Source organism: Seriola aureovittata, chromosome 23 (assembly GCF_021018895.1).
Source record: "Seriola aureovittata isolate HTS-2021-v1 ecotype China chromosome 23, ASM2101889v1, whole genome shotgun sequence".
NCBI classification, from domain to species: Eukaryota; Metazoa; Chordata; class Actinopteri; order Carangiformes; family Carangidae; genus Seriola; species Seriola aureovittata.
In genome coordinates this window covers 14592872-14618983 of record NC_079386.1, presented here as the reverse complement: position 1 = coordinate 14618983, position 26112 = coordinate 14592872, and the positions used below count along the sequence as shown (strand labels likewise).

Below are 26112 nucleotides of genomic sequence, written 5' to 3'. Positions count from 1 at the left end.
TTATCATTATTTTTTTTTTTTTTATCTTTTTTGTCAAACCATCATTTTACCAAATAATACACCTTCAAGCTCAACAGTGGTTTTACTGTTTTGGAAATCTTATTTAGACTTACTGATATAGCATAAGGTTACCACTTTAAAAGAATAAATGCAATGTGAATGCACTGTATATAATAACACAAACAATTGTCATTATCATTCCTCAAGGTGCAGTTCAATCAAAAACACAATACACAAGACTATTAATTGTGGCTAGATACACAATAATAGTCCAGCTAGCCTTCAATAAAATGCAATATGTTTCAGTTGTGAAGGAATCCTGTACAAAGAAAAAATAAATGTGATTCCATTGTGATTGATTTCGAATTTGAACTTTGTATAGATTTCTGTTGTGGTATGGAAACCCAGCCAACAAGTGGAAAAAGTCGTTTTTATTTCACGTCATGCTGGGATTTATTCTGGGTGCGAGTCATAAAGACAGACAGATGCGAGCTTGACTTTGTGTCTCCATTTCTCTCTCCGTCCATCTGCGCTTACGGAGCACATCTACCCTCTGACCCTCGGCGTGGACTCCGTGGACGCCATCTTGTCCACAGCGTTGTCTCGCTGAGGGGCCTTATTTTTAGCGAGAGTCCGGCTCCTCTGCAAAACTTAATATGGGAATGGCATCTTGGAGCTCTCCTTTCCTCAAGCTCTCATCGTACATCCATCCATACCTTCGCTCCTCCAAGACACTGAGCTGCCATCTGCAGCTCTCCAAAACAACCCAGCACAACCACTGTCCCTTTTCATAGCCACGGCTTCAAACAGGTGGCCGTATGACCTCAGCGTGGCTCCTCCCATGTTACCACCCATCTGCTATTTTTCTGACCACCGCTCTGGAGCCCCCCCCCCCCCCCCCAACCCCCATCACTCTCAGTGTCTGTCCTGCTTTTTTGGCAGCCCCTCTTGCGCTGCTCTGGACGAGTGGGATCAGTGTCTTGCCTACTCACATACCAATTGGTGTCCCCGAAAAGGTCCCCGCCCCTTTCTGCGGGCAGTGGCGTCAGCAAAAACCACGTGTAGGTCTTTTTTAAAGGGAGGGTGTCACTGTGGGACTTGCTCTTCTCTAGCCGGTGGGGACAGGAAGCAGACTTTGTTCCTAACTCTCCCTGTTTGACACCAACTTGCGTTAGGGACAACGTTAAACCTCTGAAGTGTATTTTTTTTTCCCCTTCCGACCCACGTCAACAGTTTAGGCTCTGAGAAGAGGCGTTCTTGCAGCCACCAGGTGACGATAGCCATGAAGTGGGGCTGGGTGTTTTTGGCGGTCTTCCTCTCTTTGGGGACCCTGTCCTGGGGGGAGAAGGGCTTGGAGATCCCCGAGTATGACGGAAGAGACCGCGTCCATGCCCTCAGCGCCAAGAACTACAAGTCCATCATGAAGAAGTATGATGTGATGGTGATCTACTACCACAAAAATGTGGACGGGAACCGCAGTGCCATGAAGCAGTTTCAGATAGAGGAGCTGGCTTTGGAGGTGGGTCTCTGCCAAAGCATGACACTGGATGGATCTGTTGCCCATGTGGGGGAAGGGTCACGGTGGGAAGAGGGGAAGGAAGGGAAGGGTTTCACATGGAGAATTTGGCTCCGGTTGGGGATTCCCGGATGCAGTTGTGGCTTTTGCGCTTAGGTTTTCAGATGAGAAGGATTACAGCTGTTGACAGATGAGGAGGAGGGAGGCAAACAGGTGAACAGGTGCGGTGTGTTCGGCGAGGTCAAGTTCAGGCATCTGTGGACCCTTCAGGTACGGCATCCTGCCGAGTGTGAATGGATAGATGCGGACCTGAAGGAGGGAGGTTGGAGAATGGCGAATCAGGAAGAACAAGATGGAGGGAAGTATATGTCAAAATGATGGGTGAACACCTGCTGTCTGATTGTCAGTTAAGAGATGTGATTGGGCCATTTCGTCTTGACCCTTTGAACCCAAACAACAAAACCTGTTGAGCATCCGGAAAAAGAAATGAAAAATGTAGCATTGTTAATAACAACTGGACCACGGTTGGTTAAATTATTAGGGTGTTTAAGTGTCTAGCTGTTTCTGGAACAGACAATCCCACAATCACACAACTACTTCCACAAGATCCGTGTGTGCAAACACACGCATCACTATGCACGCCTCTGAGGAGCAACCCCGACTCCTAGAAATTACTCTGGGCTTTGGTGTCAAAATCGTATGTTTTGTACGACCACCGTTCAAACCTAAACACCTCTAAGTGATTCCAGTGCAGTAGATAAATATAGCATTTGATTCTCTGGGCGATAATCGAGGCAGTAATTACATTTCTTTTAGGAGACAGGGTTGTGAGGAGAGTCTGTACGAAATCACCTCCCGCCCATCTTTAGGATGGCAAGTATTCCCAGGCCTTTCACCCCACCAAGCTACTTCAGTTAGCCCAGTTCATATAGCTACTGTAGTGTTAAGAGCCTCCCACATCATTAATGTCCACTATTGGCCATCTTTGTGGTTTCCCAGGAAATTACTGGATCAAAAAGTCAAACCCAAGTCAAATGATGATGTGTCTGCATACAGCTACACCGAACATGCTAACTCGTTTAGGACTATATTACTTAAGTGTTTCTAATATATAAGTCCCTCACCCCACAGCAGTCAAATCAAAACAATAATACATTTTACACAATACATTTGGTGATTGTTGCTAACCAGCATTTCTGTTACCTACTTAATTTACATTAGTTATATGATTTCATATTTATATGCAGCTTCACAGAGATGACGTTATTGATATAATTGAATCAAGGCTTATGTCACACACATACTCAATAAACACAACGGCCCATACTGTAGCTATAACCCTACAGTTGTCACACGTTATGCATCATATCTTTTTACAACACTAAAATGAGCAAAATAACAACATGGCACATAAAACATACTGTAGCTGTAGTTGACGATACAGACTTAACAGAGCATTTTAAATGGTTTGTTAATGTACTATCATGACACACAAGTGCTGCAGTGTTGATTTTGTCAGCACATGCGATGCATCATTTTTACAGCTCAGTTTAATTGGCAGTTAACCAGAGGCTCTAGTAAATAAAGAAGAGGCCACTGGGTCTGCGAAGTACACTGGGGACAAGTGAATGAATCTTTCCTCTGTCAACAGCTATTGCTGAGACGCCTTTGAGCCAGGCACTTACTCTTTGATCAGTGGTGCTGCTTTATCCGTCAACAGTAGAAAATACACTACGCATCTTCTGGAAACTCTTATTGGATAAGAAAAGTCTAAAGGACTCTGCCCACAGTCGTTGCACCTGGGCCCCACTGTCAGCCTGTGTATTCACCACACCAATCCTCCCCCTGTCAGAGCAGCAGTGTCTTCTTTCAGAGGCAGAGTGTACCTTACACTAGCCTGCATAAGTCACCTCTGTAAATAGCCCAGGACAGTACTGCATGCTTAGCAAGAGGCTCAAAGCCCTCCTGGGTCAGACAGAGAGTTTAGGGCCATATCTCACCTCAACTACTGCCCCCTCAGCTCTCTCAGGCAACACACACTGTTCTGTTTTGTATTACTACATCCCCCTATGGCTGCAGGCTGAAGTCCTAAACCATCATTTACACACACAAGTCATTGGATCTGATCAATTTCCTATCAGTGCTGCCAAGTTGCGGTTCTTGGCTTGAGAAAGAGATGCTTACTGGAGCAGCTCCCTGCTGGACTGGTACTTTGTTACCGACTCGTGACCGTGCAGCCACTGGTTCAGCGGAGAGCTCTCAAGGTGCTCAGAGCGGATGCTCAAAATAGCTGGTCATTACCACCTATGAGGATGTATAAATTATTAAGTGCAGAGCTCAGGGAATCAAATCTTAACTACCTTTGTTGGAAGCTTAGGCGACAGATACAGGATAGGATGTGTCATTTACATGCCTCTACTTTGCGACAACACACTTTCTGTTTATGTTATTCATGAAAACATTCATTCATTTGAGCAGAATTAATGCTTTCTTTCAGTTTGAGTATATATATATATATCTTATATGACATGCTACAGCTGACAGATTCACAATATTCTCCGTCTCCTGTATTATTGACACACACACAAGGAAATAAACGATCTTTCCTCATTTTTCAAACCACAGCTTCCTCTTTGACACCAGGCATATGAAGAGAAAAAGAGTGAGTTATATTTAGCAAATGCTGATGAAACTCCTTAAGACCATTACACACATTCAAAATTGAGTTGCTGTCAAGTTCCTGAGATGTTGAAACCATGAAGATTACTGCACTAACATGTTGGTTAATGCCAGCACTGTGTGAATTCTGGCAGTGCCTTCAGTGTGCGCTGCATGTAGCCGTCGCAAAGCTCATATAAATGCTTAATACCTGTTAAATGATTTCACCCATGTCTGTTCATTTGTCAGCAGGATTTGGCAAAAAGTACTGAACCGATTTAAACTTAACTCGGTGGAGGGATGAAGCATGTTCTGACCATGTTGCTTGCAATTAACAACTGCGCCTCTTTCACCCTGATCCAGTCGATAACCAGCTTCGTCATACAAGTTGTCCACGACGGCCAATGTTAGGCGCAGTGAGGCCGCATGACGAAAAGATATCCCGTGCACGTTGAGCTTGCTTTGGCGTAAAGGCCTCAGACGCCTGGTGTACATTCCCTGAAAACAAACCCCGGTTAGATATACAAACATGTGCACATTATCCACACTATGACACACGTCCCATGTAAACTCAGCATTTTCCAGTCGAAGAGAAAAAGAGAGCGCAGTGAAAAGAGTTGCCCTGTCACTCCTAAAATAAGTGCGACATGTCACCTTTGACCCCAGCTGGATCCATCTTAGTCTGTGAAAAATAATCCAGTGTATCCTCTTGTCAGTGACAAGTTGACTCCCCTGGTGTTGCTGTATATTTGAGCTATATGTTGATAAGCTGGTTTATTTTGTAAAACTCAGTGAAAGAAGATACTGTTACAAAACCCTCTAGTTTTTAATGTAAATGAGGCGTGGCACTGCTTTGCATGTAGGCTAAAATACAGTAGAGTCGGTTTAAATGTAGACCTGCAATAGTATAGATTTTGTATAGGTGCGGTTTAACAAGTATAAGATGAAAACAGTGACAGACATTTATGTGACGGAAATGATCGTAAACAGCAGATGTATATACAGTAACATTTGTAAGAAAAGGCTCCAAGCAGCAGCAAAGGTTCTGCTGGCAGAACGAATCCTCCATTAATAAACATATGCATGAATTTTAAATCTTAATTAAATCTACACGAGCGAACACGTAGCACGTTCGCAGGAGGTCAGGGTGATTGAGGGAGCTGCAAACAGGGTTGTAAAGAAAGTGTCAGGTTATAATGGCTGCTCTTTACACCTGAAGGAATATGAGTGGACGTTACTTGTCAGCTGATGAATGAGCCAGTGATCGTGAAGCATGAATGAAACAGCTGATGCTGATCAGCTAACGAGCTCTGCCTGAATTAAGACGATGCTTCAATTGACTGAATTGCATGTGAAAAAAGGCCGACTAATTCATATAAAAGAGAGGTTGTTGCCATAATTATTGTTTTCTTTATTAACAACTTAGCAAAGTCACATAGTGTCATCACAGCTAAACCTGTTTTGTTTTTTCATTTGCTTCATCAAATTAAGTTTATTTTAATTCAACTGGATAATTCGTACATACAGAGTAACTCTGTCAAGAAAGTTTCACATATATAAAACTCTAACCTGTCACAACAGATCCAAATGCAGGCAGGCAGGCAGGAACAGGGACATGTACCATGAAGGACAACATGGCATAATATGATCAGACAGGAAGCAGGTGAATTAGTGGGAAGCTGGGACCAGGTGTGTGAGGGGGCGGGGAAGGTCAGGTGACTGGGACAGGAGCGAAAGCCTGAGGACATCTGGTGGACAGCTGAGGAATACCAGTTGAGAAGACTTCCATATAAATGCAGGGGCCTGAGAGAGTGATACTGTAGTTTGCAAAGATAGAGGGGCAGACTGGGCAGCGTTGACCGGACCAGGGTAGGGACCATGACACTAGTCTGTACGCTGGTTACAAGAGGCCAGCTTGTTCGAGGTTGCAGAATAGAAAGCATGACGTTTTTGTGAAGGGGACAAAGGGATAATTTCATGAAGGTTTCCACGCTTGGCTTAGCAACAGTCTTCAACATTGCCCTCACCGTGCAACAATTATTCTGTTCCATTTAATATCTGAGAGTGTAATCACAGGTGTCTAATGTTCAGTCCGTGCAGTGTGACAACAGCAATCTGTTTAATGAACTGGAAGCAAATCCAGGGGGGGGGGAGCACCGGAGATAGATTTGACAGTCCTGATGAGTTGTTCATAAGATTAAATAAATGCAGCCTAACTCACCTGCAGCAGTTTAGCCAGAAATATCTGTCATCGTTATGACTCAGACGAAGCATGATGGAGCAGAAGTCCTCCAAAGACATGATAAAAGACAAACAGGCAAGATGCAAAATGAACACCCATGTCCCCAAGGCTGTACCTAAATGAATGGATAAACACATTACAATTATTACATTTGAAATATGAAAATTTTGAGACTGATGGTGCTGATTAACCTGTTTCTTGCTTGTCTGCACCCCACCCCCCCTTTTCTCTCTTACTGTTTGAACTCTGACCTTTGGCATACTGTAAATGCTCTTAGACCCACTCATCAATCACTGCACAGCTCAGATTGCAGTGTTCTTATACTCACCGCACTCTTTATCAACACACTGCCTTTCTGCCCCCCTTATGCACACACACACACACACACACACACACACACACACACACACATTGTTGCTATGGCGCCCTGTTTACCATCAAGTAAACCGGATAAACAGATAGCAGTAATCACACGTTATTCGCCCCTTCTTTAATATCTATCTGCGACGCCCAGAGAGGAAAGAGTTACAGCTCTTACTGTTATTTTACCTTATTTCTTATGGTGTTATTGTGATGTAAATGTACCAAATGGTTTGTCTTAAAATGTAGTCCCCAAACACATTGATTATAAAGTTAAAGAAAAGTAAGATAAAAATAAAATAAAAAGCAAAGATAGGCATGATATACATGCAAGAAATGCAGCAAGAAAAAATCTAAAGCACCACAGGTGACATAACATGGCAAAGGCATAATCATCACATGCTGTAATTTTCAAGATTACTTCTGACAGGCTTTAAATAGCAAAACCCATTTATCAACACTGCAGGGTGTATGCACTGATGCTTTCACACAAATGAAGTTTCTAACGGATCAATAAAGTTTTGAGTTTTTGAGTTGAGACTTTGTATAGACAGTCATGGTCACCAGAGGTCCTCCTGACTTTTCCTCTACAGCGACCATGAGGGTGACATTATTGTTTTTCACTGAAATATCTTGACATATCTTAGTTATCACGTATCCCTCATGCAGGATGAATAGTAATCACCTTGGTAAATTAACTTCTAAAGCCCCCAACAAATCCAAATTTTACCTTCATATCATAATTGGACAAATACTTTGGTTAAACTAATGACGATTTGCGTTGGCCTCAGCTTTACTTTGCGTTTACTGCTAATCAGCAAGTGTTACAGAAGGTTACAGGGATAACTACCATGGCAAAAATGTTCTGCTCCACATCAGCATGTTAGCGTCATTGGTGTGAGAATGTCTGCATGCTGGCATTAGCATTTAGCCCAAAGCGGTGCTGTGCATTTGCATGGCCTCACAGAGGTGCTAGTGTGGCTGTTAACACTTGGTCTTATTAAAATGCAACTCATTCTTTTAATATATATATTTAGCAGAGACTTACAGAAGAGCACAGTGACTGGAACAGTCACAGGTCACATAAAATGATGTTAATAAGTGAGAAAGGTGACATTGGTGCAGACAAGGCGAGTCAACAAACCGTCTCACGATGTGCAGTGAAGCTTCTTGTTGTCATGTCTAATCTCCATCCATCTACTGAGAGATCTGGGGAAAGGTCAGATTGTCGCCGTGGTAACCATTATCCAAACGGACTGTTGGAGACCTCCTCCTGTCACCGGCGCAATAAATTTTCATGCTTACATTTTTAATGGCTGTGAATGGTATTGATGAAGAGGGAGAGAAAGACGGAGGTAATATTATACGAGCTATTTCGGGTTATAGCCTAAAATAGCCAAGGCTGCTGAAGCAACTCAATTTCTCACTGCTTTGTCTTGATCTTCCTCTGCTAAAAATAAAACCAAAACATTGAATTTATAGATATAAATGTATATAAACTTTTTTTTTTTAAACTTTAGGTATAGATAAATAAAAAGTCTTACAGCCTATTTATGCATCATAGCAACTTATGCTCACAAATTTTGATTTTGTTGGATTTTGTTTAAAATTTTTTTATAATTAAACTTTCTTCTAAACTGTCTCTACAGCATATATTGTGATTTGCAAAATCCTGTAGTCCTATCATATTTTTCTTCACAAAAGCAATCACATTCATAAATGTAAATATGGGATATACAGTATATATATATATATATATATATATATATATATATATATATATTATATATATATATATTTATATATACACACACACACACACACACACACACACACACACGCACACACACACATGCACGCACACACACAGCCATAAAGTGTGTAGGCCTACTTAAGACTGTTTTTTATAAGATGACCATTTATAAATGAGTCAGCTGGAAACACTGAAACGTCAGCTGCTGACAGCATTTTGTCCATCCTATACAATGACCTGTGAATCTGACGGGCAGCCAGAGAACTATAACTGACTCTGATTTTAAGCAACAGACATTGACACCCCTCATCCAGAATGTATAAGTAGGATCAGATCTCATTACCTCAAGTTATCTTGGATCAGGCAGGGCCAAAAGGCCGAGTCCCCACGGCCCCTTTACCTCATCAACTGCGGATTAGGTACTTCAGCTTCCAGCCACTTCGTTTCCTTATGGGATATACTGTGAGTTTGTCTAGTACTGTGAAGAGCTCCTCTTCCTCCTGAGCATCATGTTAGATAGTTAATCTAATGATAATGGTCTTAAATAGCATTTTTAGCAAGCTAAATGAGGGCAAATCTTTGCGCACAAATTTACAAAGAAATTATATGAAAAAAAGAGAAATTTTAATTATTTTTCAGAAGACCAGTTTCACTTTTCCTCAATTAAATAGCACAGCTGTCGATAATTAACATTTCCCTCCATTGAGTGACACTGCTGTCAAGTTGTGTGGGAGCCACATGATGGCTTGATAGATCTCCTCTTACCTTTCTTCCTCGATCTCCCAATTAATGTTGTGAGAGTGGCACTAAATTAAGACGTCATTTGTCAGACATGATGTCATTAAATGTGACACGAGTTATGTTTAGATCAAGTGTCCTTGGTGTCATTCTGTGATGACATTTCATTGGTGTTGATGGGTAACGATGTTTGTTTGCCGGACAGATTTCCTCACCTGTTGTTTGTAGAAGATTAATAATAGAAGCTTTTGCCTATTGGTTTCAAGGGTCTCAGCTGTTGTTGAAACCATATATTTTGCTGCCTGATGCGCTGTCACAATATGGATCACCGGTGTTAAATGCTTAATTTGATAGTGCTAAATTATCCCAAACTAAATTTTCTACATCCTTTCTCTGCCTTTCAAAGCAAGAAATCTATCTCATTAATCACAGGTATGACTGTGCATTTGTGTGTTGAGTAATGTATATGACCTGAGGATATACAGTATAATATGATACTTGGATATTGTGTGTTTTTGCCAATTCAGGAGAGGTGTTTTGTACAGAGTGACTATGATGAACTGCTGCTCTCAGGTAGATTTATTGTACCAAAACTCTGCCAGCGATGGAATAATCTCATACTTTCTGGAGCACATGAATTGAGATATTTTGTTTGATTTTGTAAAAATGTATTTTATTATAGTAAAATAGTATAATCACAAAGGAAGCAAGTCCCTCTCTGCAGATGAATAGGGTTTTGAATTTTCATAATCAGCCTCCACAGAGTGCATTTACACAACTGCAATCTAGTTTGGCAAAACAACTAATGGCTTCATCATTGCTAGTGCTCCATCAAGCAGCTGTTGACGGCATTAGATCTGAAATGTGGCTGCAATAGAGGGGAGTGGCTCAAATCAACTAACTCTGTTTTCCAGAATGAAATTCTGCTCTACAGTGGTCTATGTACATCTGTGGTTTAAATGTAACCTAATGCTGTTACTGCCAAAATGCAATCCTAAGTCTGAAAATCAACTCAAAAGCAAATTCATATAAAAACCTAGATGAAACCAGGTAAAACCCCAGAAAAGAGATATAGTAATATACGTAAAGCATATATCTATCCATCCATTAAGTATTCTTATCTGTTAGGATTGTGGTGGGTTGGAGCCAGTCCCAGGCGGGGTAAACCTTGGACAGGTCACCAGTCCATCACAGGGCTGACACATAATATAAGATAAAAGTGTTAAGTACAAAACAATATAGCCATGAAAAATAGAACCTAAATTAGACTAAATTAATTGAAATCAAAACAACCAAACCAAATTACGAACTAAATTTAACATGAAAGTAAGAGGGAAAGAAAAGTCGAGTAAAAATAAAATAATACATAGTATTAAAGTGTCATTTTAGTGATTTGGTATTGCACTTCAATTTAGTTGGAGGACTCAAAAGAGTGCTTCAAAGTTGAAGCAATAAGGGCTTAGACACAATGCTACAAGCTACAAGCTACTGGACACTACAATTAAGTAAATGCGTATGTATTCTAAACTGCACATCCAGTTTATAAAGCAGGTTTTCTGTTGTTGAAGATGACATGACCCAGATGACATCATAACACTTTTAATTTTGCGTGCCCCTTTAAGTACGTGAATAAAGAATGTGTACTCACATGACATAGGAAAATAAATGATAACATAACAGTAAACGCAATATGTAACTTAAATTAAAATTTCCGCAAAGAGAGTCTCTGCTATTACAGATTGGCCACATTTCCTCAATATCAGCTGAGGGCGGGGTCTTGTATGTCCATAGACTTTGCAGCTCAGTGAGGGTCCTGTCAGCATCTCCCAACAACCAGCCAAAATAGCTCCCGTGGTGCATGGCGGAGAGACTGCATGCTGTTTCTGTCATGCTAAATTTACCCCCAACAGCCCCACCACCCCTTCCCCTTACCTCCACATTTCCCACCCCAATGCTGAATGACCGTCTTCAGCAATAGGAGTTAGGAGTTGGTGTATTTTTGTTAAAAGAGCAAATGAAAGTTTTAGTTGAATATGTCTGAAAAACTGTGAAAACTATGTTCATGTCTCATCAATCCATCCTGTCCTCAGTACTTTAGTCTAGAATTGAGTTTTTATTTTTTACTGTGCTTAAATGAATGTACTTCCCTTCTGAGTGAATGAAACAGCTGTGCTGGAAATGGTTTGAGAACGCACTGATCTCGACTTTCTGATGTAAATTTAGCAAGTGTAAAAATTTTATTAGATGGCTGTAAATGTGTGTGTGTGTGTGGGGGGGGGGGATTATTACTGGAAGTTATTGTGAATAAGATATTCAATCAGCAGGTTCGCATTAGGTGATACGGAGTGTTTTTAGCTTGTGTATTCTGTGCTTTCATATAATAATTTATAAGTGACCCTGCTTTGTACACTTTCTCCCTCAACATAACATACTGCCCCCCCCCCCCCTCCCCCCATTCGTTATCTGTATCAGGGAATGTCTTTATATGACTTATTCATGAGAGAAAAATGTCAAGGAAATGCAGGGGACCAAGGTACACCATGAAAAATTTAAACGATTTTGTGACGTTGAAACCCTGACTTACATCTCCATTCCACAAAGTGATGGACCTGAATAAAGATAGCACTGAGAGTACAGGGCATAAGTGCTTTACATCACTGTGTGTAACTGAACATACTGTATCTGCTACTTTTTATTTCCCCATTCACATTGTTATTTATAGTAATGCACGGTAGTCGCCATGCAAGTGCAAGAATACCGTGTTCATTTCATCTCAGAGCCATAGTAATTTTTTGAATTTATCGGTTTTCAACTTGTAAATATGTAGATGTGCTGTTGGTGAACTGTACTTTAATCCTCTCATAACCAAGTCTAATCAACATCTGGAGTCCTAGCAGCCCTAGAGCTTTGCTGCTAGCATGGCTAAAACAAGGAGTAAGAAACAGTACAGCTAGCTGAATTTTTTATACATGTAAAATCACTTCAGGAAATATTGACAATGACAGTCCATTTCCACACACGTATTGCATTATAATGTCTTACATAAGCACAAGTATACTTGATGATTAATTAATGATTGCTCCTTTCTATAGCTCTTTTTTCACACAGCACATTCGTCATAGTGGGAAAAGCGCCAGTGTTACCAAGAAGCTTTGTTCTAATCAAGTGTCCCCATAAGTCATGATAGTGAGACAGTGAGCAAGCATGTCGCCTACAATACGAGGACCCCGAAACTCAAACAGCTGTAAATTGTTTCGTCATTGTTGAATTTATCATTTACAAATATGCTTTTCTCAGCGAGACATGTCGAAAATGTTGCTTGTGAAATGTATGTGTTTCAGTGCGATTGTGCATGCTTGCTAACTGATGGGGTTTATTGGGACGCTTAAATGTCGTTGTTAATGTTAGTAATCATACTTTACATGTAAATGGAAGGAAATACTGTTAATCTTAAAGACGTAAGTATAATTTTTTGATTAATACCTGCAGAATCACACTGAAAATACAAATTATTCTGTGAGATCAGATGCTTGTAAAGCTCCCATCAAATCTACATAACATCATCTGCTTGTCCTTTAAAACGTTTGTTGCTTTGAGGACCTGCAGGCTTTAATAAAACTCACCAAAACAAGCTCGACAAATGCAGGAGGGACTCTGAGTTTATTAGCTGAGAGTGTTATGTGACATGTTTCTAATATGGCTTATTGCTGTCACAGTGAGTCATTCACAGATGGTCCCAGACACTTCTGCCCTCACAAGTTGTTGTAGTGAATCAGCTTGTGTGCCTGTGAGATTTCTAAAAGCTTGCCATGAATTTCATCACATCTCCCATGAGACCATGTTTTTGCTAAGAAAAAGAAAATAGTAAACTCTTGTAAACTCTCAAGTTAAAAGAAACAGAGGATGAGATCTCTTAGATTTTTAATTTCTAAAAGGGGCATTTGAATTAGCTTAGAAAGTCTTCTGTGCGAAATCCTGGATCATCTCCTTCAGAACAGTAGTTACACTAGCTGGTGGCAAGTCAGAGTCTGTTTTAGATGCTGTTGATTATGAATCTTTCATGACCACCCCGGCGCAGTGTTATGTAACAGCCTGGTGTAGAGAGTCCTGATGTGTTACAGCAGCCATTACTAATTTACTATCTGGCTAAAGGGGAAAAGCTGGCTGAACATCTAATTTTGCACAGATCCCAGGACTCTCGCTTACACAGGAAGATGGAAAATGCTTTGAAAACCTTTTAATGTTCCCTCATTTTACACATTCAGCAATTTTTCAAATGTTAGGAAAAAAGCTGAGAAAGAAGAGAGTGTGATTTTTGCAGCGTTTTTTGTTGGGTATTACTCACTAGTATGTGTATTGCATTTTGCAGCCCATTTGCTACAAATCACACACACCTTTACTGTTGCTGCATACTGCAGGGTTTTGACTTTTTCTGCTTTTCTTATGTGAAAGCTGATTGCTTGTTTGTTTGTTTTTACAAAAACAATTTAATTTTGTTGCATTGTCACATTTTAGATTTTTGGATTACTATTGGACAATGTCTTTCACATGCAACCATTTTGGGGCCTGGCGGGTCAAGCAATATGATTATGATGAATATGATGAACAAGTACAGTACATTACATGCAACCAGTGGGTTAACACTTACAAAATGCATGGTAATCGGTTTACCTGCATTTAAGACATACATTAAGTAAAAGCTCTCAACTGTTGCCACAGCTAGTGGACACATATGCGCACTGTGCATACAAAAGTAAGTAATGAAAACAAAGCAGACTGTTCAACAAGCTGCTTCTCTGCAGCTGGTGTGGCACATGAGCTACCACAGTGTGTGTTTGTGTCCTACGTGTTCTCACTGAGTGACTCACATCATAAGGTGGTGGACATGTACAAATGTGTGACTCATCAGTGGCTCAGCCTTTTACTAGAGAAATACACAAGGCCTACACAATCACACAATGACAGAGAAGGGAACAGCATGGCAGGTTCTTTTAGATTAACGGTGTATTCAGCCCAGTTCAGATCCCTCAGAGTGGCTCTGGACAGTGTTGGGTGGATAGAGAAATAAATAAAGATCGGGTGTATCCCATGTGGAATATGGTTTAGAGGAAAACCCCAAATTCTATCAGATTTGCACTAGTTTTCTGTGTATACCAAGGTGTAAATGTATTTAATGTAGGTTTCTGAGCATGTTTTCCTCGATTGCCAAGAAATCTTCTCAAGCTGTGTTTGCTCTTCCGAAATCAGCTCAGCCTATTTGGTCCGAATCAGACTTAAATCCATGGTTGGTCTTTGTTTAAAGGAGAAACAATAACTTGGATTTGCATCCATCTCTGTCAGCAATCGGCCGAACAGCAGTGATGGAAGCTATTTCCTCTCATTAGTTGTGTGTGTGTGTGTGTGTGTGTGTGTGTGTGTGTAGAGTTTACCGTGAGCTTACTAATGAGTGTAGAAATCCAACGTCAAGTCATGAAATGAAGAGGTAGTCTCAATGCTCAATATGTAGTGTACTCTGTTTTCCAAGCACACTAAGCTTCGTCTGTAGCTGATAATGAAGAGAAATGAGCAGGTATAATGACATATAGAGGATGGATTGTAGCCGGCTGGGTAGCGGCGATGCATGTAATGGATGGCTGGCATGCAAATGACTGTGATTACAGTCCGGCTTTATCATTTGTGTCTTTGCTTGAAGAGGTTTTTTCATATCTGAACTGCGCGGCAGAAAGAGGCAATTATATGTGAGGAGAATGGAAATGTCTTGAAATAATTCCATGTGACAGGTCATGAGAGTGACTTCTAAAGTACTGAAATCATGGCCCCTGGTGGAGGGAATCATTGTTCAACAACTCAATCAAATACAATACTGTCATCTTGTGCAATATCATGTAGCTATACTATAATTTTTGCAAAATTGTGGGATTCTGAGGTTAAAAATGGACAGAGGAGAGGTGGATTATATTTCAGCAGTGAAACAAAAGTTTATGCAAACGTTTGTTGTCATGAAAATGAGTCACGGATGGAGTCCTTTGAAACATTTTGCACTTGTGTCAGATGGAATTCGTCACTTTCCAAAGGCTTCTCCTTGATAAACTCTGGCTTGGATTGTACCTCATTTGTACGACAATTAAGACTAAAGCATCTGGCAAACGAATGAATGTAAATGTTAAGTATTTTTTTGTGACAATTCAAGCTGACTACAGTTAATGTCCAGGAGCATGAATTACCGCTCAAGCCAACAGGGGTTGAGTGTTTGATACTCCAGAAATAGATGAGGAAGGTGAGAACAAATCAGATCAGAGACAAGACTGGTGGTTTTAAAACATTTTAAACAAAAGTGTCCCACTCAGTAGCAACATAACCTGTCAGTCAAGTTCCGTTAAATCAAAGCAACCGATACATGGGCTAGCCTGCACAGAGCAGTGTAGACTGAGCATTTGGGCGGCTAACATTACAAGAAATTTGACCTCTCTGCTGCACTGCGAACCCCACCAGCCTCTCCTAGCTCATCATTTGGTGCCACAGCCAAGTGCAGCGGGGACCCAGAGCACGTTTTTGACAACTCACCATGGCACTCTGCCCTCATCTTGTGTCACCTGACAAGCTGACAGTGACTGGGCATTGCGAGACGGAGCCAAGCGATTGCCCTGCTGACCTCTCACTTGGCTCCGCGCTGTCAGACTTCTGGAGCGGGGTCGGGTGAAAGCAGAGGGGACAGATGAGGAAGGGTGAACGGTGTGTCGGGAGGCTGAAGTTATGACAAAATAATCCGGATAGATAGAGAGAAATGGAGAGGAAGGAGGCGAGTGTGTTTGAGTGAGGACGAAAACTGATGAGGGCGATTGAAGGAAATGATGGATGTCAGTAAGTGTGAACTTGCGTGTCAGGTGTCTCCCATTCATCAGCCCTGTCTGTCCACTCCTCTTTCCACACCCATTTCTATATGTAACGGATCTCAGCCTTCTTTTCTGCTCCTCAACATACTTTCTTACACGTCCTTATATAGCTGCAGGACTCCCTGCTTTGCCTTCCACCTGACTGCAAGCACTTACAACTTCACCTCTCTTATAAATACCCCACTGTTACTAATATGGCCATACCCTGTGCTATGGGGGGAGGGTTAGTATAGTATAGAGTTTTGGGAAATAGCTTTTGAGTTCAACACTTGAAAATTAAATCTGGCAAGTCAATTCTGTCACAATATTATTGGTGTTGTGTGTTGTTGACTCTTGCTGATGCACTTCAACCACTTCTGCAGTTGTCCAGCGGGATTTTTATATATTTGTAAGAAAAACATTGACTTTAAATGTGGTTCATTTAATTAACCACAGAAGAACATACACAAATAGTGCAAAGTTATGTCCAGATTTAGTTGGAGTGTTAACAAGCTCTGCGCTTCAGCAAACTTCATGGCTCAGTTCGCTGGTTGCATATTTAAAGAATATGGTTTTAAAATGGTTGTTTGTCTATAACCTGGCACTCTTCTGCTTCAAATTTTTCAACCACCGCTCCATCGGTGTGCAGATATCCCACTATGTGGGACAATAAGGTCCTGTAATCTTCAATCACACTACACTCAGATTACTCAACAATTGTTTGATTTCTTGTGTTAAGCCCTATTCACACTAAGCTAGCATTACCTCAGGACCTCATGTGATGTATGAACTGACCTCTGATACTAAGGCAAAAACAAAAGTCTGTTTAATTGAAATTGACTACACATCTTTGGATGTGATGGAGCTGGGAGGATGGAAATTGATGTAGAAAAGTAATGAAAAAGACCCAAATTGTTAAGGTGTGAGGTCATCTTAAGTTTTGTCTGATGACATTTGTGCTTGTTAAAATATGGATTTATTTTTGATGGGATTTTTATTTATTGTATTATAGACACAAGGTCCTCAGGTAATAATAGTCCTGTGTGAGTAGTTCGGACCTATTTTGTCTCCTATGAAGGCCACTCCGATATGCTGTAAACCTGGAGGCTGTGACTATTGTGCTTTACCCTAAAGCGTTACCTCTTCTTGCAGTTGATGACAAGTCCAGCAGCAAATACCTTTCAGGTATGTTAAGGTCTGCCTTTTGTGTCTGTAAAGCTGGGCTGCGAACCACAGATTCATCTGACGCTGCTGATTGTTCCCTTCCACTCCTGGACTGCAGTTTAGTTTAAAACAAGACAAAATTACATGAACCAACAACCAGATATCACGGACCAGTGAAGACTGAACTGCTTTCAAAGTCCAGCAGCAGCAGCAGCAGCTTGGGCTGAAGTTTGACTTCATATTTGTGAAAAAGAAAAGTAAGGGTGAAAAGCTTCCATCTAATCTATTAAACAAACTTTAACATGCCCATCCATCCATCCTCCCACCCATTCATCCATTCATTTATACAACCATCAATAATCATAAAAGGTCACTTCACCCAAATTGTAGAAAATCATATGTTCTTAATTACTAGTGGTTCTTGGTTTGGTGACACAGTTTGAAAGGCATTGGAAGATTACACCTGAAAAACTCAAAACCAACTCTTTACAATTTTATTGGAATTAAGTTCCACTTGATAAATAGTCCCAATGAATAAATATTCTCCCAATGAGAAAAAAAAAGAATGCTTCCAGCAGCACAAATGAAATTCACCTCCATTATTACCCATATTTGGTGTGGAACAGAAACTATTATTTCGTAGGAAGAGTTTGACATTTTGGGAAATGCACCGCCTGCAAAGAAATGGATGAGAAGATTGATACTACTTTTGTATTTGCTCTTTCATTGTGAAGCTACAGGCAGCAACCAGTTCACTTTACAGTTAGCTACGGTTAGCGTAAAGACTGCAATGAGACTAGTAAAACGCTCACTAATTAACACATTACATCTCGTTTGTTTAATCCATAGATGACCAAATTGTAAAATGACCCCTTGCTAACTTCAAGCTGACAGCAGGACTTCAGGAGCTAAGCTAACCAGCTACAGCATAACATCATATTCAACATATGAACTGGAGAATGACATTGATCCTCTCAGCTAACTAAAACCTCAGTAGGTAAAACTGAAACTATCTGCACGGCTCGACAAAACCTTGCAGCAAAAAGTTAAAGAATTTTTTTCCGATCTGGGAGAACTTACCCTTTAAAATAAAAGAGCGTTACTCTGAATGGAACCTTTCCCATTAGCTAGTACATGGTGATTATCTACCTGTAGCGTTTCAATGCAAACAGGCCAATGTTCCTAACCAGATTAGAGAAAAATTGGCCCTGGGTCTGATGATGAGGTAATGTGTATGGACTCTGTAGCCTGGACCAAAAGAATGGATGGCATTAAAGACTGCCTGTGAAGAGCAACATAGCACATAGTATACCATACTACACATACTATACAAGCTATTTGTGCTGCCGCTTTGGGGCATTTGGCCGCTTATGAATGTTGTCCACTTTGCAATGCTGCTTTGCAAGATGCTTCATAAGGCTTTTGATTCATTTGAATCACCCTTTCATACTCTGCGAGTGAGTGACAAAGTAATGAAATGGAGAAGAGGTTAGAACACAAACTGGAAAATGGCAGTATAGAATCTCTGAGAAATACAATTTATCAATGTGTGTAGAGAGAAAGGGAGGTAATAACACCGATGTATGCTGAAGTCTGTATATTTACAGTATGTGGAATTATATATGCGCATGTATGCAGCGGCTTTACGTTCACAAAGTGTGAGCTCCTCTCTTTTCCACCGCACCTGTTGCAGCGTCTCTTCCCCCAAACATAGTTGGTTCAAGTTCTGCCCCTCTTGTTCTTCTGGAGACCCTGCTGTCCATGCTCCTCTCATGCCGGCTACAGGGGCTGTCAATTGTTGGCTTCGGTTTCACTCCGATTTAGAAAGTGCAAGGCAGCAATTCAAAGCTTTTGCTTTTAAGGCCTTGAAATCGAGATGAAATGCCAAGGGTTTACTTGTGTAAATGAAACTGAAAGTATGTTTTTAATGGAGTTCTGAGATTAGGAAATGTCTATCATGGACAGATGAGTGAGTTGCTAAGATCAGTCACACAGAATCAGCACTCATGTGATACTAAATACAACTTACTCTTTATCTCCTTCACTCCCCCTCTCGTCCCAACTCCCCCTACCCCTCTCTCTTCATGCTTCTCTGTCCAGCTTGCAGCCCAAGTCCTGGACGATCTTGATGACGAGGACATTGGATTCGGCCTGGTGGATGAAAAGAAGGACACTGCTGTTGCCAAGAAGTTGGGTAAGCCTGCCAGCCACTGACCTTGCTGGTGAAAACACAGCCTATTTGTCAATGATAGAAGCAGAAAAAAAAAATCTTTGGCTCAGTGTAAATCCTCTATTTCCATCAAATTTCTCCTGGGTTTTTCACTGAATGATGCTGATTAAATTATACACATCTCACAACTTGTTAATTATCTTTTACAAATTTTACAAATGCTGCTTTCTTCCAGTTATGAACATAAAAAAAAAACTCTCCCCAGTCACATAGTCAGCATGGAGAACAAGATTCATGGGGATGTTATGATACAATATGCTCAATGTTACTCTGTGGTCACTAATGAATGGATGAATGTATATTTGAGAAAAGAAAAGATGGGCAGACTAAAAATTCAACAATTACTATAAGATATATTAGTTAATAACATATGTAAAAGTGAAATATCATTCCAAATATGGGATTGAAACAGACATAAGGTTGGTGTGTGAGGCCTAGTATGAACAATATCTGAAACTACTCTGCCCTCAAGTGTTCACCAAAGATACCACAGCTTCTTTGTATCGAGTGTTACAGGGAGAGTGGGCTACGAGACAGTGTTCAGATGTGCACAAGCATGTCAGCACTTCCTGGCAATACAAATTCTATGTTAGGTGTAAAATGCACAGGACATAATGTTCTGCACTGACATAATAATACCATATATACAATATACATATGTATATATAATGATATTACGCCCCACACTTAAGTAGCCCTAAGGGGCGCGCAACACTCTACTAGTGACCCAATAAACTCATAAGACACCTCTAAAATGATGTGGTTGAAATGGTTAATGAACATAAATGCGCAAAAGGATCACGACACTAAATTAACATCCAAGGCTGAGAGGCAGCAGAAAGCATGCCGAAAGCCTCTGCTCTTCAGATGCTGGGACTAGCGTTTTTAAAAGCTTCCTTCCCAGGCCAAGTGCATCTCATGAAGTAATCAGCTCCTGGGTGGAGCTATAGGGGAGACTGTGTGGCTGTTAAAAAAGAAAACGATGTAAACATTAAGGACTTCCCCAATAAAACATTCTTCTCTCGCCAGGTCTTGATGAGGTCGAGAGCATCTACATCTTTGCTGAAAATGAGATAATTGAGTATGATGGAGAGCTGGCCGCCGATACCCTGGTTGAGTTCCTCTATGATGTAAGTACTTTGTGGTCAGTGTTGTCAAGTTGAATTCAGACTTTCTAACTGTACATGAGATATGAATTATATTGAACACACCTGTTGCATACACAAATAAATTTATTGTATTTACACAGGTGATCGAAGAACCAGTGGAGATCATCGACAACGAGCGTGAGCTGAAGGGCTTCCACAACAACGATGAGGTCATCAAGCTGGTCGGCTATTTCAAGAGCGAGAGATCTCCTCGTAGGTTGATGATTTTGATCTGAAGTCTTAGCTTCAAACAGACCGTATGCAGTCACTCTGAACATCAACGTTTTGTCTCTTTAATCATAAGTTTTCCCTTATTTTTTCTGTCCAGACTTCATTGAGTACGATGATGCTGCTGAGGAGTTCCACCCATTCGTCAAATTCTTTGCCACATTTGACCCCAAGGTTTGAATTGTTTGAGTTGAGTTTAGAAAAGCTGAATAACAGAGTAGAGCAAAGTACCAACATGGGCATTAATAGAAAAAAAAAAGATTATATTAGTTAGCTTGGCAAGTAAACTGAATATAAACTTTATAGCCTGCATTTACTCCGTGTTTGCCAAAATACAATCAGTTCCTGAAATATAAACGTAACTGTACCTAAAAACATTTTCAGTATAAAAAATATCTGTACTTTTTGTCTGATTATTTTAGATTGCCAAGAAGCTGAAGCTGAAGATGAATGAGGTTGATTTCTACGAGCCATTCATGGAGGAATCTGTCACCATTCCAGGAAAGCCCTACATTGAGTCTGAGCTGGTTGAATACATCGAACAGCACGACAGGTGAGACCCCGTGTGATACTGAAATAACATTAGTTTTTCTATAAGTTATTGGAATATGGCTGATTGATTTGGGATGTTTTAATGTTTCAGGCCCACTCTGAGGAAGCTTGAGCCTCACAGCATGTATGAGATCTGGGTAAGAGATTTCTCAGTACTTAAAAAAAAGTAATCAATTAAACAGTATTCATATTTTCCCTGATAAAAGTTGCATTTCTTATGAGTCAGACTAGAAATACACTCGCATGCTCCCTTTATCCCTCTTTTTGTGTTTACAGGAGGATGACATTGATGGAGAGCACATTGTTGCCTTTGCTGAGGAAGATGACCCAGGTGAATGTTTGTTTACAGTTACAGCACTGATATTATAGTGTTAATCAGCTGGAAAGTCAACTTTCAAGCTAATACTTTGAGCTTTTCCCCAGATGGTTTTGAATTCCTGGAAATCCTGAAGGAGGTGGCACGCGAGAACACTGATAACCCCAACCTCAGCATCATCTGGATCGACCCTGACGACTTCCCCTTGGTATAATTATATAAATATAAACCCACATAAACTGTTTATCACATACCAGCAAAATTATTGTTGTTTTGTGTTTCTTGTGACTGCTCCTTAACGATCATTTTATTCACAATCTATTTACAATGTCCAAAATTATCAATATGAACATGTAAGTTCGACTCATGATTATATCAGAATATATAAACCTTAAACCATGTCCTTCCCTCTGTCTCTATCTCTCTGTCAGCTGGTTCCATACTGGGAGAAGACCTTCCGCATCGACCTCTCTTCTCCTCAGATCGGTGTGGTTGATGTTGAGGATGTAAGCAACCTTTCTCATCCTCTCCAAAAAACCTCAAATGAAAACTTGATTCAAGTTGTTTGGAGTGTTTAACATGTTGCCATTAGAACAAGGGGAAAAAAATATTCAGTTTTAGGTTAAGTTGTTAAAGTTTCCTTGAATCAAGTGATGTTATCTGGATACTTCAGGTGTTCCCTCACTACTATGGGCTTTCCACGACTGTGCCACTGCAAAACACTCTGAAGCTAAAGTGGCTATAATATTTAATGATGACAATGTATATACGAATGTGTAAGAAAGGGGTTGCGAATAGAGAACTATCACTTAAATCTGCAGCTCCCCTCAGCTTTGGAAAGATTTACAATGAGTTCCAACTCAATGGTCAGCTGTCTGTCTGTGTCTGTGAAGTCACTGTTTTGGTTTACTTACTGGCAGCTGTTTTTTTTAGCCGGTAAACATAGTGGAGCATCTAGCAGCTAATGAGCTGGATATTTCCCTCAGGAGTTGGTAGAGACCAAAAACAGAGCTAAAAAAGAGCGAATTTTGAACTTGCTTTCATTGGGTGACAAACATGACATCAAATGAATGCTAATGTATTTCTGGTATATTTCTGTGTCTGACGTTGGCAGGCCGACAGCGTCTGGATGGAAATGGATGACCAGGATGACATGCCCACATCTGATGAGCTGGAGCAGTGGATTGACGACGTTCTGTCTGGAAAGATTGACCCAGATGATGATGATGATGATGAGGATAACGATGATGATGACGATGATGATGACGATGACGACGACGACGACGACGATGATGATGATGATGACGATGATGATGACGATGATGATGATGATGATGACGACGACGATGATGATGACGATGACGACGATGATGATGATGACGACGATGAATAAATGTTCACCACCATTTTTCACTTCACTATAATTTAGCCAGTAATGGCAAAACCCAAAAGTAGTAGCAGTTTTTTTCTAACATCTCGCGGCGAACACACTGTGTTTGTTTGCTTCCTGTATGGTTTCCTGTAAGGGACAAACATAATGACCCTATGAGAAACTTTTACTGTCAGTTAGGGAAGGAGATTTTCAAAGAAGCAGAGCATTTGCATCTCTGTTGATGAACAGCTCTCACCTCTGAGGTTCACAATGAATATGAGCTAAGAGGCTAGCACAGGCTAACTTCCCTGACATTTTCTACCTAATGTCACAGACCGGGGTTACCCCTCTCTCATTTTCTCCAATTTACTGTAATCCTGTTTCAATGACATGTTTTCTACCTGATGAAGAGAAGAAACAAACACTTTCTTGTACTATTTCTAAAGAGATTAAACCTAAACTCACTGGACAGTCTTAAAATTAGTGCAATCTTGGAAAGCTGCCAATATCGGATAATAAATAAATTACAATACAATTTGTTTCTGCTCTCACATTAAAAATGAAAAAAGAAAAAAATTATGAAACCAATGCTGTTTTGTTGTCACTGCTATGTGAAATATACCTCTATTTTTGTGTGTGTGTGTGTGTGTGTGTGTGTTGTGTGTGTGTGTGTTTGTGTGTGTGTGAGAGAGTGTGTGTGTGGGTGAGAGAGAGTGTGTGTGTGTGTGTATGTGGTCTGCAGACAATGTAGCAGGGCTATGTTTAAGCATACATTTAATTACTTTGTATTATTCATTTATTTGATTTAAAATGCCCCAATAAGTGTAATTAGACTCGCATGCAAGAATAAAAGGGTCCAAGCTCACCCAACTATTTATACCAGTAGGGCTTTGATGAGCATTTCCAACTTTGCCACAAAAAAAATTTACACAAAGAAATTGGTATACAATACTGGACCTGAACAAGAAAATGGCTAAAAGACTAATAAATCAAATAATTTGATATGTACTGTATTGAGGTATTGACCTCAGCAGTTTCAACAGTCCATTGTTGGGGACGTACTAGGCGTTGATACAGGGCGAGAGCTTAAATTTCTGTGTAGCTGTTGGAGGAAGTAGAGCCTCTGTCTTCATTTCATCACAGTACTTACTGGGTTTTAACGGCGTGTATCCTGCTGACCTGAGGTCTCCTAAAGTCCACCGCCATACCATGAATAACTGCACATTTTATCACTGCACATTTTTTGCTTTTCATTTGTCATTTCATGCCATTTAATCCCCTATCACTACCCAAGCCCTAACCCAGTCATCATCATACTCAGCAAACCTGCACCTTAATGATTCATTTCAACCGGCTGTGTTGTCGGTAAAATTTTGGTCGTACACCAACTCTTCACAGCGGGAGTCTATGGGGAATAAATGATGTTAAACGTTACGTGAAAAATTTCAAACGCGTCGACATGACACGTGAAATGTCTTTAAAAGCAACATGCTATTTTTTACCCAATCCCATGAGAGCATGTTGGAAAATAACATTTCTTCTGAATCAGTTTGATTCTGAAACCAGGGAGAAGCATTTGAATGTGCACAGAAATGAAAAGAACAAAGAGTGAATGTTTTTATTGGATGATGAAAGTGGGGAATAAATGAACTCATGCACACATAAGGTAACCAACTAACCCCAGTGTTGCTGGTGCTGGGGGCCTGCAGGAAAGAGTATGTCGACTGTGGCCTGTATACAATAAGCATAGTTTAAATCAGTCTCAGAAAAAAAACAAACGAAGACTGAGCTAACTTCAAATATTTCTAAGCAATGACAGATAAAACAAATACAAGCATGATGAATTTTCACCCAGTAAGTATAGTCTGCACAAATCCCCATGATAACAAGGTGACTGGTGAACAATATCTTCTTTTAAAACATCCTCTTGCAGCAGGAGTCGCTGAACAAAATACACTTCCCTCTGCAAGAGTTGAAGAAAATGTACTATTCAAAGTATAACATGACAATGCAGAGAATAAAATGGAAAAAATATAAAACATAAAATAAGTAATGAATGTAATGAGTAATGAAGAGCAATACTGAGAAATATGAATGTAGCCTATAACAGAAGTTGTAAAACATGACAATTAGTACATGGATCACAATCAGTATATAACTTTAGTGCAACCAGCAAGAAGATCAATTAAGCATGACGTTATTATATCAATAAATTAATATAAGAGTATATATGTAAGTATATATGTAGTGTTATCATGCCTCTAAAGACTTGAGTATTTGAAAACATAGAGAGCTAATACAGCCATGTGGAGCTCCAGTACTGATAGTTTGAGCCGAGACAGACTGTTGTTGACTTTAACCTGCTGAGTTTTGTTTGTTAAAAATAAGTGATACCACTTGATGAGTGAACAGTTGACATCCAGTTCTTAAAGTTTCTGAGTTAAAAGATATGGTTAAAGAGCAAGCTCTTATATCCTTAAGATGTTTTAAAACGAAGTGCATGATGGCAGTTCTAACGTGTCTGTTTCAAAACTGAAACCGTTTACTTTCAACACAGAAACCACACATTTCTTAAGGCATTTCATCACAACTGATGTAAGAGCTACTGATGTAAAGTTGTTTTCAATTGGATGACTTTGCTTAATTAAGGCTATGGGAGCTTGACGGTCAGCTTCCCTCTCCCACCGCCTGTTGTCCTCCAGTTATTTGGATCACCTCTGAGGCAGAGGAGCTGTCTTCAGCCTCTTTCGTCTATTTAGTTCTATAAAAATCTCTGGGTCAAATTTTGGGCAGGAAAACACACCAACTATTCATATTCTACATATTTTAACGGCACCAGGCCTTTTATCAGTATGCAGTCATCCCCACCCCACATTAAACAAATGCTATCAGCTGAAAGGTCTAGATTCTAGCAGTAAGAGTTTGCTATGTAAGAAAGAAAGTCTTATGGAAAAGGGTTGGGC

The 26112-nt window shown here is 40.3% G+C and overlaps 1 protein-coding gene across 2 annotated transcripts; it reads left to right on the top strand.

Moving 5' to 3' along the window:
- The first annotated feature begins 943 nt into the window (after window positions 1-943).
- Window positions 944-23737, top strand: casq1b (calsequestrin 1b). 2 transcript variants are annotated; one of them, XM_056368397.1, is made up of 12 exons: window positions 944-1519; window positions 17292-17324; window positions 19404-19497; window positions 20563-20663; window positions 20783-20894; window positions 21010-21083; window positions 21332-21462; window positions 21553-21598; window positions 21738-21792; window positions 21885-21985; window positions 22209-22283; window positions 22892-23737. In XM_056368397.1, the coding sequence occupies exons 1-12, from the start codon at window positions 1283-1285 to the stop codon at window positions 23168-23170; spliced, it is 1338 nt and encodes a 445-aa protein (XP_056224372.1). In that variant the 5' UTR covers window positions 944-1282; the 3' UTR covers window positions 23171-23737. The 2 variants fall into 2 exon arrangements, with proteins under 2 accessions (XP_056224372.1, XP_056224373.1); XM_056368398.1 differs by lacking the exon at window positions 17292-17324 and having other exon boundaries at window positions 949-1519.
- Window positions 23738-26112: the final 2375 nt, after the last annotated feature.

What these genes read in the sequence shown, in the direction of transcription:
- casq1b (XM_056368397.1), top strand. Translation starts at nt 1,283, where the DNA reads ATGAAGTGGGGCTGGGTGTTTTTGGCGGTCTTCCTCTCTTTGGGGACC. An exon ending in TGCTGTTGCCAAGAAGTTGG is followed by an intron (nt 19,498 to 20,562) that starts GTAAGCCTGCCA and finishes TTCTCTCGCCAG; the next exon opens with GTCTTGATGAGGTCGAGAGC. An exon ending in CAAGAGCGAGAGATCTCCTC is followed by an intron (nt 20,895 to 21,009) that starts GTAGGTTGATGA and finishes TTTTCTGTCCAG; the next exon opens with ACTTCATTGAGTACGATGAT.